Source organism: Myotis lucifugus, unplaced genomic scaffold (assembly GCF_000147115.1).
Source record: "Myotis lucifugus unplaced genomic scaffold, Myoluc2.0 scaffold_55, whole genome shotgun sequence".
NCBI lineage: Eukaryota > Metazoa > Chordata > Mammalia > Chiroptera > Vespertilionidae > Myotis > Myotis lucifugus.
In genome coordinates this window covers 4,723,957-4,740,907 of record NW_005871103.1, presented here as the reverse complement: position 1 = coordinate 4,740,907, position 16,951 = coordinate 4,723,957, and the positions used below count along the sequence as shown (strand labels likewise).

Here is a 16,951-nt window from a genome sequence, read left to right as displayed (position 1 = left end):
TGCTATGGCTCTGCGCAGAGGCCGGCCTGGTGCGAGGCCCAGGCAGCGGTTCCCATGAAGCCTTTTGGGGATTCTGATGCAGGGACTCGAGAGCCTGTTCTCGCTCCTTTTGTCTAAATGAGATCTTAAAACCCTTACCCAAGTTCATTCCTCTTCTATAGGGAGAAAGTAGGAAGAAAAAGAGGGGAGGGGAGGGGAGAGGAATCGGGAGATGTTATCCTTATATATTTCATCCAGCACGCAGTCTTGATTTTTATCTTTATAATTTGACATTTTCGTCTTAGTGATGAATGTGGAAAGAATTGAATAATTTCATGTTGGTATTTTTAAACCAACATTCTGATTATATCATATATTTTTTAGTTGCAAATAGCAGAAGGCCTACTGGAGCTATTTTAAATACAAAGACACTTAAAATTGAAAAGTCTAGAGATAAAATTTCAGGAATGGTTTGATCAGGTCCTACCTGTATTTTCTTTCCCCCCTTTTTTTCCCCCTCCAGCCTTTTTACTTGTCAGCTTTGGCCTCCAGCTGCTTCCCTCTTGGTTTTTCCCCAGTCCGCTTTCTTCCTCTTTCTTTACCTTCAGGGAGGAAGGCAGGGTCTTCCCTCAGGCTCTGAACTAGAGTCTGCTGTTTCGATTTGCTTGTACCAACCTAATTGGCTTAGTCCTGGACTAACATCCCTCCCCAGCCAATCCCTTTGTCAAGGAGGAGAGGATTAAACTAATTGCCAAATACCAAGTGGGAGCTATTTCTGGGTCCCAGGAGCAGGGTCACACCATCCAGAACTTAGGGTTTGATTGTGGTTCTCAAAAGAAAGTGTAGATAATCATATTTATTGAACCGTTAGTATGTGCCAAGTACTGTTGGACCTGCTCTGCATGTAATAATTTACTTATTCCTCACCACGTCCCTGTGGTTACTTTTAGGGAGGTATCCAGTGGGGTTGAATGTTTGCTAGACTATTAACAAATGTTTTCTGTGCCTTGTGGGTTCTTCCAGGTGTTGTAAGAAGTGTTTCATAAAATTTAGAACCCTTCTGAATTTTAGAGATGTGATAGAATCTTAGAATTTGTGTGTAAGGAATTTGAATCATTGTAAGACTTGACACTGCCTCTTTCAACTCCACTTTCCAGAGTTGAAACTGGAATGGACGAGCTTTTTGTTTTTTGTGACATGGCTGTCACCACATGGTCCTCTGGTATCCTTGACGGACATTGCCAATTATCTTGTCTTTATGGATAAGTAATCATATAGTCACTTAGCACTAACATGTCAGTTACAGTTTATTTACATGCTTGAACTAGAATTCAAGTCGCCAGTCTGGTTACCCAGGGTTCTTCCTACTATGCCATATGACCTTTTTAGTCCCAGGGGAATAGTGCATGTCAGGTTTCATGGGACAGTCCATATTCTGAAAGAACAGGTCTTTGTCACATGGAGAGTGCTGACTGCCTGAAGACAAACTTGACTTGAAGGTTGGAAAGTTGAGGTCTGGAACAAACTTACCGACATTTTATAAACACTTAAGATGTTTGGCATTGGACAATAAGAATTGTGATTTTTTGTTTACAGCTCAGAAGATTTTTGTAACCAATTCCATGAACTATGCACAAGGAAGCAAAAATAAAGTTGGCCCAACTTTAAATAGTAGGTTAGATTTTGAGTGAATAAACTCTTCTAATTAGTAGTAGAAATTTTGATTGCATGGTTGGAGCTGGGTAGATTCAACTTGAAAGAGATAACTTTTTAAACTCAGATACATCCAAACGTGCACAGGACTTTGCCTTTGATGGATCTTTAGGATGCTCCAGTCTGTGAATTGCATGCATGGGCACGGTGCCTGCTTTCCTATTGTCATCTCACTCGCCCATGCAGACATCACTAATCAATCAGCCTGAAAGTCTATGGCTCTGAACTCCTCAGTAGTTACGATTGGCATCTTCACTCTTTGTAATACTTTCATTTTTTAACACAGTAAACTAGGCTCTAGAGCAGCGGTTCTCAAACTGTTGGTCGCGACCCCTTTGGGGGTCGAACGACCCTTTCATAGGGGTCGCCTAAGACCATCAGAAAACACATATACTTTTTTATGTAATGATGTTTACTTTGAATTTATATTAGTTCACACAAACACTCCATCCATGCTTTTGTTCCGGCCCTCCGGTCCAGTTTAAGAACCCATTGTGGCCCTCAAGTCAAAAAGTTTGCCCACCCCTGCTCTAGAGAGATCTTCAGCATCAGGGTTAGAATCTGAGAACCCTATTTAGAGATTTGTGCTGTTTCTCATTTGACCTGAAATTAATTGGAACGTTCAGTCCTAAAATAGAGATCCTGGGAAATAAACAATAGTTGGTATTTTTAAAAAAATGAATAAAATGGTTCCCATTTCTGGTGTTATTGTATGATATATTTCTAGTATTATGGTTAAGTAATGTAACACACCATTTATGTGAAATGGGGAAATTAAGTTTTTATACCTAAAATTTAGAAATGAAAAATTTACCAAACTATTTTATTATTTGGAAAATAAATTTACCTTCTTAACTGGCTTAAAAATTTGAATATTCCTATCAACAGCATTACAAAACTTCATAATTATACAGGAATAAAATGAAAACAGTAGACATTAGCAATATGGATGCTTTTTAGCACTTTTTTCATATATGCAACAATTAGTGCACAAAAGTTAATTAAGTTACCAGTAGTGGAAAATTCAAAAGAATTTTAAGCTAAATCCAATAAAGCTTTTTTAATTAAGAAATGGAATAGTTTAAAGATGCATTTTTGATTTGGGAGAACAAGCATTAATTATGCTATTAAGTAACAAAATGAATACACATATTTTTGGACTGTTTCTGTTGGTGAAGAGTAGACAACAAGATGCAGAGTAATAACCCTGAATCTAGGTAACATTTTTGATATAAATTCCTTGAGGAAGGCGTTAATAGGCATGTTTGACTAGAAACAGCACATAACATGTATATTAGTTTTGTTTTTAATTAGATTTAGACAGGATTCATTATTTTTAATGTCTTTTCATTAGTGAATAGAAACCATTATTTAAATGTATTATGACAAAATAAATTCAAGGTATATGCATATTTTCTGCAAAGAACCTCTTATGTATTTAAAGAAACCATTGTTTGGGACACAAATCATAGGTCGACATTCGAAATTCCTTGCTTTTAGACAAAAGTGTGATTTATATGCTCTAAAAGTAGTCCTTTTATCTTTTTTCTCAGGTTAGGTATTAATAGCAAACTATATTAAAGTGAGACAGTTAAATTGTAGATCAGTCTTTTACTAACCAGTTATATTTGTTCATATTTGGATTTTTCACGTAATATTGCTGAAGGTGGTAGGCAAAATGAACTGTTTCCCTCAGATTTTTATTTTATTTTTATTTGAACAAAATAAATAGTTTGGCTCAAAATGTAGGTCTGGCAACCAAGTTCTTTGGGTTAAATCTGCCTTAAAGAAGCAGGAACATCAAGTGGCGTCTCAGATGCGAGCCCAGATTTACAGTATTTGCCATTATTTGCACATGGGGAATTCCGCCCGCCCGAAACAGGCCAGTTAGAATCAATCTTCAGTTGTGTGATTTATTCACCCTCCTGTAGAAATATGTCTTCCCGTTGCTGGGCCACTGAGTTGGAGCATCCGAAAATGGGAAAAATACAGTGACTTGTTAACGGTGCACCAAGGAGGTAGAATTGGGTTCTTTTAATGGACAAATGAGCCATAAATTAAGGTAACAGCGTTGTTCCTTAAGTATAATTTTTAAAGGTGAATTTCTCCAACTTTATAAGGTGTTTATGTAAACTTATCGAATGAAATGTCAGCCACACGCTTGTTGTGTATTCCAGGCCAGCCTCACGCTTCCTTTGGCTTTGCTCTGTGCAAATCTTTTTATGCAAAGATGGTAGGACAACCATCTCGGCGTTACCTGTAAATCAGCTCCATGTCCTTCATGCCATAGGCTTTAGATCTGCCCCCAAGTGTGTAATAGTAAGTCCAGCAAAATCTGGATATTAAAATATAACCCATTTAACAAAACTCACAGTGTATTAGGCTTCTGTATGGTTTTACAAATATTACTTCATCTTGTTGTCAAAGTAACCACCAAAAATGACCATATAGACCAGGGTCAATGAGGAAACTTACACTGTTGTGTTCCCATTAACTGAACTCCAAACTTTATTCAGAGCTCTTGAGTTTTCCCGCCAATTTCCATTTTGGTTCCACCGATCTAGAATACCAGGTTGCATTTTGTTGTGACTCCTTAGCCTTCTTTGGTCTGGGACAGTTTTTTTTTTTTTTTTGGTTTTTTTTTTAGTCTTTCCTTGTTTTTCATGACCTTGGCATTTTGGAGGAGTGTCGGCCGAGCATTTTGTAGAATGTTCCTCAGTTGGGGTTTGTCTGATGGTTCCCTTGTGATTGGACTAGGCTTATGGATTTGTAGACAGAATCCCACAGAGGCCGTGAGCCTTCTTATCACTTCCTACCAGGACGTGTGTGATGATCAGCATATCGCAAGTGCCGTTACCTGCACCAGCCTCCTCCGCCAGAAGCTGCTGATTGTCTGCCTCCTGCTCTGTTCTATGGATGCTGGTCACTAAATCAGCCGATGCTGGATCAAGTCCACCTCACAGGGGGCCCAATTGTATTGTTGGTTCTTATCCTCTGCTCAAGTGGGAAGCACCAGGGAGTGAGTGCCCTCAAGTGTCACCTCCTCTCTAAGTCCTGTCCTCAGGGAGGGACCCCCTCTCTCCTTGCGTGTCACCACATGCCTGCCTCCTCCTGCCGTAGCCCCAGGTGGGACTGCAGGTTTGCTTCCTCCATGGTGTAGCCACATCCGCCAGGGCTGACTGCACAGTTGTTCAGTCACAGTGGCATTAACTGCAGCAGCAGCACTTGAGAGTTCTGTTGTTTGGCACTGCTAACCGTCCTTTACGTGGGTGATCTCCTGTCACTCCCACCACCCTCTGAGGCGGACACGTTAGTGTTCCCTGTTGTACAGATGAGAAGCCTGAGCCGCAGGCAGCGTTCATTGCTCAAGGGAACTGGGGCAACCTTGCTCCCTCGCGCCCATTTCTCAGCCAGGTGTCTGGTAACCAGCAAGTGTGGAATCAGTATTTCAATGCATACAGTGATGAATTGATTAGCAAGACTAATTTTCCCTCCTTGATTGACCTTCTTTGATTAAGGAACTCCCTTAAAACATAGGGAAAAAAAAGAACTTAAAAAATAATCAGGCTTCATAAAAGGCACTGAAAGCAAAGTTCTCTCACATTCCTTCCCTTTAAATGCTACAGTCCCCCTTGGCGGGCTTGTTAAAGTGGCACGCTGGTTCCCGCCTGCACATGGCATATTTGCAGCTTATTTTACCTTATCACCATTCAGACTAATTTAATGTATTAGTGAGTAGGGACAGGGATATTTAATTTCGAATTTAACATCCTGATTCCTGAGGTGAAGGGAATGAACAAGAGTCAGTAAGAAGTCAGAAGGTAGACTTAAAGCCAAAATAATGCACAGGGAACATGCCATAGTGTCATTAGTGGACAGAACTATACAATTTCTTTAATTCCATCTTCCAATTCATTTATTTGTGCCAAAAAAATCTTGATGCAAGGCCATGTGCTCGACTAGAATAAATAAATGTGAACAAGATGGAGAAGGAACCTGTTCTCATACAGTAACCACCTCGTGGGGAGACAGACACGAAGGAATAGACAGTGAATTGCATAGTAATAAGCTGTCCAAGGAAACCAGGACTCACTGCCAGGATGGTGCAGATCCGCCACGGCTGTGCCTTTCTCCCAGAAGCCTCCCCGGCAGGGGATCAAATCTGGATCCGGACGTTTTAGATGCATTTGTTGAATTCATTAAAAACAAAATATTTCTCAGCATAGTGGAGTGAGAAACTCAACCTAAACTGTTAGACTCTTAGTACTGATATGTTGGCAGTATGTCTCCATCAAGATCTCCTCCCTGCATGAGTCTCAGCATGGGGAAATTGCTCCTGGCAGTCAACTGCCTGTGGTTTCTATCCGGGCCTCACCGCCCCTGCCTTGTAGATTCGGTTGCCACGTCAAGAGTCGGCGAGCTGTTCAAAATGGGTCCAGCTGCCAAAATGTGAATTTCCTGCTCCTTCAAGCAAGTCAGTGAGGAGAAGCTAAAGTGCAAACGCCTTTCCCTTCTCATATTAGAAGGGCAGAGTCATACCTGAGAGAGGAAGGCTTCTTGCTGATTTGTGTCCCCTTTCTCCCCCCCCCCCCAAAGAAAATCTAGGTTTAAGTTAACCACCATCTTTATTTAGTGTCATGTTTTTAACTTAAAAGCATTTATTCAAAGTTTTGAAAAACAAAGCATTCAATACTCTGAGACTTGTGCAAGAGCAAATGATTAATGACATACTCCCCAGTCCTTTGTAAAGTGTCTTAACACTGAAGAGATTTATACAGTGTGGACTGGCCGGGGAGCTCCGATGTGAGAGTAGATAATCAATACCCGCAAGCCTGGGAAAGGTGTTCTATTTCCTCCACTAATGACATTGGGGTTCTGCAAGGCAAGGGTGTCTGGAGCATGAAGCACTGCAAAGAAGAATTAATTTAAAATCTGAAGTGGAAGATCAGTTTCAATTAAAATTGCATTTGAACGTATATTGGGTGGAAGTGTGAAAGCAAGCATGTAGTCGGCTAAATCTCCAGATTGTTACCAGTGAATAAATGAATCCGCTGGTAGGAGCCCCGATTACATTTTTATAGAGAGCTGAGTTGTATTTCACCCACGCTAGAAGGTGAGGAGAAGTAATACAGACAGCAAGTTCTTCTCAGAGGTTGCACGGGATCTTTTGTTTTATTTGTTAATTATCAGATGTCTGTGTTTCTGTAAGTAATGAGTTGCATTCTTACTTCTTGGGGTCAAACATGTTTTCGATTTATTTTACCATGCATTTTTCCCCCCGTTGCTTCTAACCTTATTGTACTAGTGAGTTTCCAAAAGGCATCACTCTCACATACACACACGATATGAAAACATTAGTTTCCATATTTCGAAAAGACAGGCCCAATTGTAGCTAACCACCATTTTGGTTAGCCACCAAATATATAAACTTTACATCGTTTCTCATTGGTTTTCCAATTTATTCCGTTTTTCAGTGTTGTGGGTTTTTTTTGTTGTGGTGTTTTGGGCATCCAGAAGAGAATGTAAAGAGTGGTCAGGATAATTGGAGCCATTCATTAAGGTCCCGTTTTCCCTCAAATATACTGATTCGACATGAAAGTGAAGTTTTCTGGAACACATGCAAATGCACGCTGTTCCTTTAGGCCTCATCACAGTCTTCAGGGAATTGGACCAAGAAGCTAAGTGACATGAGTGAGAAGACCTTGATCATTCCAAATGGAGTGGAGTCCTCCAGTAACTACACGGTGCAGCTAGCTTTTGCTAGAGCGTGTATGGCACTTGTAAATGATTTCGAAAAGTGCCCCAAGGTTGCTCAGGCTTTGCCAATCATTGAACACGTTTTTCTCTGATAGTGTCCTTTACCTTACTGTTTGGATGAGGATTAGAGAAAGGACCCAGGCATAGAATGAGACCAGAGCTAATTGCCAGATAGTAAGACGCTGAATCATTTTTAGGGAGCTACATCAATTGTTCTTGCAGCCATGAAGCTTCCATTAGCATGACCAGAAAGATTTTCTGTGTCTGTCCCTCTTTACATGGATCCGTTATTATTTCAGTTGTGAGCTCAATCAGACTTCAGGGGATGGGGAAACCCATGGGAAATAAGTATGTGGTGGTGGGTTGGGCACAGGTTTGGGCTCTATTTAGTAGTAGAGAGACTTACCAGGAGGTATTTTTGTGGTCCATCATGCAAGGCGAGGTATAGAGCAAGGCTCCAAAATATGGGTTGTTGGGTGGGTTGATCTCATCTCCTAAAATCACTTTGGCCATTACCCTCTTCTGTCTGAGATGTGAAGAAATGTAAGGCTAAAGAACCCAGGAGCACATGTGCATGTACATGTACGTGTATACACACAGTACACTTCATTGAGTGGGCAGCCTAATGCGATCTTCTCAATATTATAAAGTTTAGACTTCACTCTGTATTAAACTCCGAAAAAGAGATTTATTGTGATCTTTCTAGCAAAGGATTTTTTTTTCCAACAAGGTACTTCTGGTTTGTCATGCCAAGAAAGTTAAAGATTGGAGACAGAAAAATCTCAGAGCTGTTAATCAACTTAATAGACATCACCCCCACAATAGTTCACTGGCTCATGGGGCAGAAAAGCACGTGCAGTGTGTTTTCCTGCTCCTCACTGGTACCCATCAGGGCCAGCGTTATAGTTGCATTCTCTTCCTTTATTTCTGAGTCTTTATCTGAGTGCTGAGTCCAACCTGAAGGTGACCTCATAGCCCCATCTCCAGTGATGGAGGGGGATTGAGGAGAGTGCATGCCTTAACCCACCAGTGTACAAACTCGGGCCAAAGTGAGCAATCTTTCAGTTAGCCAAGGAAAACCCTGTCATTGCCTACATTATTCGTGATGCTTCTTGTCCAGTATTGTGTTCCTTTCACTTTTAATGTTTTCCTTTTCCAGTTCAGTCACTCCCAGAAACTGAGAGTTGTGTTTTGTGTTTTCTGGTGAATAACTCCGACAGCCTTTCTGTTCAACTCTTTTAATCTGATGACCAATAAAGTTAGCAAATACTTGATTATAAATCACAAACCCAGCTATCTTAAGTCATTTATCTTTTCTTAATTCTTCTTACCCTATCAAGCAAAGGGCTTGGATCCACAGTTTCCAATGCACTGATGTCTTGGGGGTGGGGACATATAGGAAAATGTACCGTGAGAGATGTAGGACTTGGCTTCCTACTTCTTATTTGTTCCATTGCTGACTATTGAGCCCTGAGGATTGAAGTATTGTTTTCTTTCACAGGTGCCTATGGGCCTGAGCACTGGGTGACGTCTAGTGTCAGCTGCGGGGGCCACCACCAGTCTCCCATAGACATTTTAGACCAGCATGCTCGTGTCGGCGAGGAGTACCAGGAGCTGCAACTTGATGGCTTCGACAACGAGTCTTCTAACAAAACCTGGATGAAGAACACAGGGAAAACAGGTAGAACATGTCTTTATCTGTCCACAAACAACATGAAATATTTCTGGATGTCTGCCTGAAGTGTACTGCACAGAGCTATAGAGAATGTATAGCTTAGCGAGAGCTGTGCAATCAGCCCTTAGTTGGAGAAACAGCCTCTTGCTTTATTAGCTGTGTGATTTGGGCAAATTCATTGACCACTCTGTGCCTCAAATTTTAAAAATATGATACTAGTGGATAATAAAATTGTATCAACCTCATACGGTTGTAAGGATTAAATGAGTCAATATATGTAAAGAATATAGAATGGGCTTTCAAAAATCTGTTCTGTCCAATATGGTGGCCACTGGCCACATGTGAATATTTAAATTTTAATTCATTTAAAATAAGTAAGATTAAAATCCCCTACACCAGTTTTATTAGCCTAATATTGCCCCTCCCAACCAAGTTTTCTTAGGTTGTCTATTTGCAATGTTTTAGAGCAAAGATGATACACATTTAAATCTTTGTGGGGTTTTTTTTTTTTTTTTTTGGTGGATTCACTTCACTTATTTATTTTTTTCTAGGCTTATTGAAATATAACTGACATATAACATTATGCCTATTTATTTACTTGTTTATTTTTTGTTAATCCTCACCTGAGGATATTTTCCATTGATTTTTAGAGAGAGTAGAAGAGAGGGGGAGAGACAAAGAGATAGAAATGTTGATATGAGAGAAACATATCTTTTTTACCCAGCGCCCCAATCCTAAGCCTTTACCCTAAGGCTTTAATCCATTTCAAATTAATTTTTGTGAGTGGTTTAGGTAAGGGTCCGTATTCATTCCTTGCATGTGAGTATCCCATTTTCCCATCATCTTTTATTAAAGAAACTCCCCTTTCCACATTGAATATTCTTGGCTCCTTTGTCAAATATTAGTTGACTAAATATGCGTGGGTTTATTTCTGGCCTCTAGATTCTGTTCTGTTGGTCTGTGTGTCTGTCTCTATGCGAGTACCATGCTATTTGATTACTGTAGCTTTTTAGTATAGTTTGAAATTAGGAAGTATAATACCTCCAGCTCTGTTCTTTTTTGTCAGGATTGTTTTGGCTATTTGGGATCATTTGTCGTTCTATAGGAATTTTAGGATTGTTTTTACTATTTCTGTGAGGAATGCCATTAGGATTTTGATAGTGATTGCATTGAACCTGTATGGCCCTGTGAATAGTATTTCACTAGCCACATGTCAGGTGCTTAGTGGCCATATAGCTACCTTAACCATATCATGCAGCACAGATAGAGAGGTTTCTAACATTGCAGAAACTTCTACTGGACAGTGCTGTGCAAGTGCACAAATTAAAATAAAATTCTTGGCCCGGCCAGTGTGACTTAGTGGTGTAGTGTTGGCCCAGGAACCATGAGGTCACGGCTCAATTCCTAAGTTGTGGGCTCGATCCCCAGTAGAGGGCATGAGGAGGCAGCTAACATATGATGTTTCTCTCTCATCTTTCTATCCCTCTCCCTTCCTCTCTCTTTAAAAATCAATATAAACATATACTTTTTTTAATTCTTATGTTACTTGAGATTTTGCTTTGTTGGTGTTTCTTATTACATTAGAATGCAGATGAGCATTTTGTCATCCCCTTGGTGGTCTCATCCCTCAGACCAACAATTTGACTCTCTTGCTTTCTTTTACCCACCTCTGTGAATTGGGTTTTGGGCTCTGTGAATATGAAATACATATTTTCACCATTGCTAATGCAAAGAGCTGGCTCCCTCTTAGTCACTATTATACAACTACTAGAGACCTGGTGCATAAAAATTCATTCACTGGAGGAGGGGTCCCTCAGCCCATCCTCCCCCCTCTCACAGTCCGGGAACCCTCAGGGGTGGGAGGCGACCCGTCCATCAGGGGAAGGTGATGCCCCATCACACCTCTGCTGCTGCCACTGCCGGCAGCGCAAGCCTCAGTCTTCCCTGGTTACCTGAACCTCAGGCGGCCCAGGGTGGCTGGGAAGCCAACATCTGAGGCTTGCCTGTGTCTCGGGCATTGGCTGGGCAAACGCCATCCGAGGCTTGCCTGTGCCTTGGGCCAGCCCTGGGTGGCTGGGGGGTTGAGGGGACTGGGGGACTCCAGAGGCAGGCGCCCCGGTGGGGCTGAGGGGACTGAGTGCCTCCATCTTTGAGGGTGTGGCAGTCAACTAGCATATTCCTTCCTTGTTGGCTGTGGGTGCCGCCATCTTTGAGGGCGGGGTGGTCAGTGAGCATATTCCCTTCTTATTGGCTGTGGGCGCTGCCATCTTTGCGATGGCGTGAGGGTCAATTAGCATATTCCCTCTTTATTAGATAGGATAGGATTATAGGTTGAAGTAGTAGAGAATACTTTGTTGTGCCCCACCGTCTGGGCTGAAAACAAACATTGGGATCTTATGATACATCTCTGCCTAATGCTACCTAGGTTTTTGTTGGTGCTTAAGATATGCTTCATATCTTAATTCTGAACTCTTATAACCCTGACTCCGTAAAACAAACATGTGTGCTCTCACTCTCCCTCCCTTCTCCTCTCTCTCTCCCCCTCTCTCTCTCTCTCTCTCTCTCTCTCCTAATGATTCCTTTGTTCTTACCCCTTTAGGAGCCCTGGCTGCCAGAAGCCCTTCTGCCTGGCTAAAGTGACTTCACCATCAGGCCTTCGGTCCCATTCATGTATGGGTCACAGCATTACTTTTTCTTTTAACCTAACTGGCTGCACGTGCAACTTTCGGGACTTATTTTCTTTTTCCAAAGCAGCATTTGTCAGAGATTATCCGTGGTTGATTGCTTTGGGTTGGCCTGGTTTGGTCACAGAATTGCTTCCCACTCGCTCAGCACAGTGATTCCTGGCTCTGGGCACTTTTTCATAATGTCCCCATAAACAATTCCCGTTCGTGCTTTTCCAGCAGGCCGCCCTGTCCTGTCCTTGTTTCACCCATTTGAGTAGCTGTTCAGCACAAACATGTGAACTTGTATGTTATTTGTGCACAACTTTTCATGCCACCCCCTCCACGCTCCCAATGGAGATGCGTGCCTATTGTTACAATTTGGAATTTCTCTACCAGTGGTCCCGCTTTGTATTTCACATAGGAGTGACCTTTGGAGAACTGTGATGGGAGAGTGACCCCTCAGACTACCTGCATGCGGTGGGCGGGAGCTTGGTGTAATCAGATCTCGGAGCCGAGTGCCACCTCAGCGCCACATCTTGGAAGCCTGCCAAGGCCAATTCACTGGGCTCTCTGATCTGGTTTTCTACTTGACTTGCAATGCTTGACAGCCTTCTGCAAAGATAACACATTCCTCTTACAGCTTTCAGCTTGGGATCTCCGGTGACAGGTTTTAGACGAGTAGAGGGTTCACTCAATGCAAGCTGATTCATGACCTTGGTCTTCCACGGGCTGATTATCCATCAGTCTGTCACTCTGCTGGCTTCCTGGAGTGAGCCACAACTTGTTGCGTGTCTACGAGTGCCGAGCGCCGGTGCTTGATCTGATTTTAGACTCAGCTGTCCAAAAAGAACAAACAGTCTCAGAAACTTCAGAAGAAGCACAGCGCTGAGAAGTAGAAAGAAATCCTTGTTTCTTCCCAAACAGTACTTATTCCTATGAAATTGATGACATCGAACTAGATGGGCCAATATCGCATAAATAATCTAAGATGATTCTATAGGAGTGGCTTTTTTAAAGTGGCAGCCATTTATAGGCAATTTTGAACAAGGAAATGGAATTGTTTCTCCAGAAAGATTTCAGCATATGGTGGTTTAGAAACTTGGGTGCAGAGATCAACCTGCTTTGTTCTTTGTATTTATTTGATAAGCACAAACCTGAAAACTTTTCTCATTTTGTAAACTTTAAAGTGTCAAGTGAGTTCATAAATTTTCCAATATTTTAGAGAAATGATGATTCAGTTGCTTTGTCTGTTATGCACGGATTGTATAAGTTCAGGTGAATGACCATCCACGTGTGGTTCACGGTGCAGTGTGCCTAATTAAAGGGGGAGGTTGTGCCCTAGCTGGTTTAGCTCAGTGGATAGAGCATCGGCCTATGGACTGAAGGGTCCCGACTTCAATTCCAGTCAAGGGCACATGCCAGGGTTGCATGCTCGATCCCCAGTAGGGGGTATGCAGGAAGCAGCCGATCAATGATTCTCTCTCATCATTGATGTTTCTATCTCTTTCTCCCTCTCCCTTCCTCTCTGAAATCATAAAAATATATTTAAAAAACAAAAAAATAAAAAATAAAGGGGAGATTGCTAATATTAGAGTGGGTAGTATTGATAGGCAACCTGGAGAATATCAGTTTAAAAACACAACTGTTATTGTACTATAGTTTTGTAAAATGTTCCCATTTGTAGAAACTAGATAAGGAGACACAGGTCCTCTGTATTATTTCTTACAACTGCATGTGAATCTATAATTATCAGAAAAATTGAGACTTTAATAAATAAAACCCCATGTCATAAGCCACATGGCCTGTCTTTGTTACAGCCATTTATTTTATATCTAAGTTGCCTGCTTAGATGAAGAAAAAACTTTAATCATTAATTTTTAAGCAACACATTTTTCTTCTCCATATGTCTTTTCTTGAAACTTGTACTTTTAGAAAATAAATTAGGAAGTAGTATTTGTTTTTTTCAGATGGAAATTTACAGGCCACTTATCTGTAAAATAGACTGTCTTTTGGATATTAAAATATGAATTTAGAAAGTTAATATTTAAAGCGGCTTAGTACATACAGACAGTAACTTCCCCATAAAACAGCTTTAGGGCTCCTATCTGTCTTCCCCGGGGCGAGTGCTATATATCCAGTCCAGCATAATCAATGGAGCAAGTTGGTTGCAGGTAGCCCACTTCTCAAAAGTTGTCTAAAATATCTTTACAAGACAGATAGCATCTCTCTATTTCTTCCCGAGGAGCCATAACTGTCTATTGTGCCAGTTCTCATTCGATTTCATCTAAAGTTATTTTCCTTTCATTTTTGTGGAATGAAAAGATAATGCATTCATCAAGAACATTTCAAGATAAGCTTGCTGTTTCTAGCATTAGCTTATAGCTAAGGATCACAACTTAAGACTTAGATGATGTTTCTGATGTATTTCATAAGCCATGGCCTCCTATGCATTTTAACCATTTGAGGGCTTTTGGGTTTGTTTTTTTTGTTTTGTTTTGTTTTTACAATTTTTTTCTTTCATTCCACACAAAGAGCAAATAGTAAATGCATTTTTCATAATGCATGTTACTTCTACTTTCCCATTTTCTTTTCTCCTCTCTCTCTCTCTCTCTCTCTCTCTCTCTCTCTCTCTCTCTCCTGCATTTTCTCCTGTTAGACAAATACTATTACCACAGTGATTGGCTCAGATGGATCAAGAAATAGTTGCTGACATTAATACAACAGTAGATCCATGGTGTGGAAAGTGGGTGTGGATTAATAGGTCAGGAACCATGTCCTACTATGTTATGAGCCCATAAAATGTAGACAAGGTTTAGAGGGCTGTCACATTCACTTTATTTTACCTGGCCTTTGGAACTTTTTTTAAAATCCTTACTCAAGTATAATGTTTCTCCTTGATTAGAGAGAGAGAGAGGAAAGGAGAGGGAGAGGGAGGGAGAATAGGAGAAAGGGAGAGAGAGAGAAAAACATCAGTTGGTTGCCTCCTACTCGCCCCTGGGATTGAATCTGCAACCTGGGTATGTGCCTTGACTGGGAATCAACCCAACGACCATTTGGTGCAGGGGACAACGCATCAACCTACTGAGCCACACTGTCCAGGGCTGGCCCTTGGAACTGTTATCATACAGTAGCACCTGAGACCCCACAGACTTAACCTGAGAAATGCAAGCTGTTGACGGTTGGTAAAGATAAGTATAAGATCTTAACCTCAGTTTCCATGTGCTGCTGCCCTAATTGAGCATGCGACCTCTGCCCTTGTAAAGGGAGCTTTGGCCCTGTGCCTCTGCCTGTCCACAGGGCGAGGTTCCCCCCAGGGCACGCAAAGGCCAGACATTCAAGGAAACTGTTGCAGGTCCCTGAGGTTCACAGCTGAAGCTCACGGTTGCCTCTGTGCTGCCCTGGAGGGCAGTGTTCTGTCCCCAGGTGAGGCCATTGATGCAAGTCTGAGGGTCAGCACTGAAGGCCACTGCGAGCACCTTTCAGGGCGGTCAGTGGCTGTCTCCGTGATGCCTGATTGCGCCCACGTTGATGCACCTGAATGCTTACCTCTCACTCAAGATGCAACTGCCCAGGGGTAACACATGAAGAAGCCTTTAGCAATCTTGAAATTGGTCAGGAGGGAGTCTAGGACAGTGATTTTCAAAGGTTCTTGCCACAGGAATTTTTAAAACATGCAATTCCTTACTAAGTTAGGGGCAGTGCCCTCTTTCCCCTTGGATTAGCGAATAAAAAAATGGCCACAGCCAACACAATAATAGCCATTTGAAGTGAATGCGTCAACAGTATACATTTGGGTGGGGGGCAGGAGTAGGGTGGAGGGAGTCAATGGAGGAGGGAAGAAGGGGACATCTGTAATACATTCAGCAATAAAGATAAAAAATAAAAATAAAAACAAAAATAGGAAAAAAAAGTATACCTTTTTTTGTGTCAGGTGGACAAAAATAGACTATATTTTTTGTTATGCTACAGACGTTTAGTAATTAGCTTATGCGTGCTAGGAGATGCACAAGGCTGAAGCTCACTGGTTAGAAAGTCTTTGGGCGGCGTGTTGGTCTTTCCATTGAGTTTGCTCTTTCTGTTGCTGGTCTAGGTGTGGGTCTCTCCTTGTATCTCTCCACGAGCGTCCCCCCCCCTTTTTTTAACAGCAGCAACATTTTTAATATCCTATATAATAAGAGCCTAATATGCAAATTGTCCCCTTGGATGGGAGTTCAACAGGGAGGCCAGGAGTTCGACTGCTTGCTATGACATGCGCTGACCACCAGGGGACGGCGCGGAACATTGCTGGCATTGGCAATGCGCTGTGACCTCTCCCTGGCTACCCAGGAGCAGGGGTGACAGGGATGGAGGTGCTGTAAGAATGCGAGCTCCTTCTCACTCCCCCTGCAACCCTTCCCCGGGACGCCAGGGCTCGCCCGCCAGGGAAGCCCCTGAGCACAGGAGCCCGGTGCCCAGGAGGAGCCCGCCCCGCACCCGCACAACCTCTTTCAGGTGAGCCAGGCCACAGCAGCCAGGACCACAGGGGCCTGTTGGGCTCCTGGTGGGTTCCAGCAGGAGCTGGTCTACAAGGCCGGCCAGGAGAGAGCGTGCTGCCCTCCCTGCTTCCGGGTGACGCCACTGGGCGGCCCAGAGGCCTACGCTGCTCCCCGGCCCGCAGTGTCCGGCCATGCTCACCGCATCTCCGTGTGGAGACTTGGGCACCGTGACTCAGGTGCAGGGGTGGGGGAATGCACGGGGCCAGGGGCCCGGATGCTGCCCTGGGCCCAGAGGTCAGCTGTGACCTGCAGCGTCCCCTTTTTTGCTGTTTCCTTCTCTTGTCCTTCCTCTCTGTCTCTTGAATGTCCCGCCCCTGTCCATCTCCTGTCCACTGTTTTCTGTCTTTGGTCCCTTCTCTCCCTGTTTCCTGGCTTCCTCCCTTTCATCTGGCAACAGATGAGAACCAGGGCTGTAACAGTGTTTTTATTTATTGGATTCATGTCTGGAGATGGTGATGTTGGTGGGGAGTATCTTCTCATTTCAGTAAAACCTCTCTAGCCCTGATATATTGATGGGGAGGGCCTGCATGGTTGAAATGCACATGAGTCCCCAAGTATATGTTCTTGGAGTTTCCAAATATGTTGATATTAACCATGAATTATTTTCATTCTGTTGCCCCCCCCCC

General features: G+C 42.6%; 1 protein-coding gene across 1 annotated transcript in view; it reads left to right on the top strand.

The window, feature by feature from the left end:
- PTPRG (protein tyrosine phosphatase, receptor type G) overlaps positions 1-16,951 on the top strand; it is a 654,131-nt gene that overhangs the window by 377,949 nt on the left and 259,231 nt on the right. Inside the window, 1 exon segment of the mRNA XM_023754062.1 lies at positions 8,951-9,130. Coding sequence (XP_023609830.1) covers positions 8,951-9,130 — 180 coding nt within the window.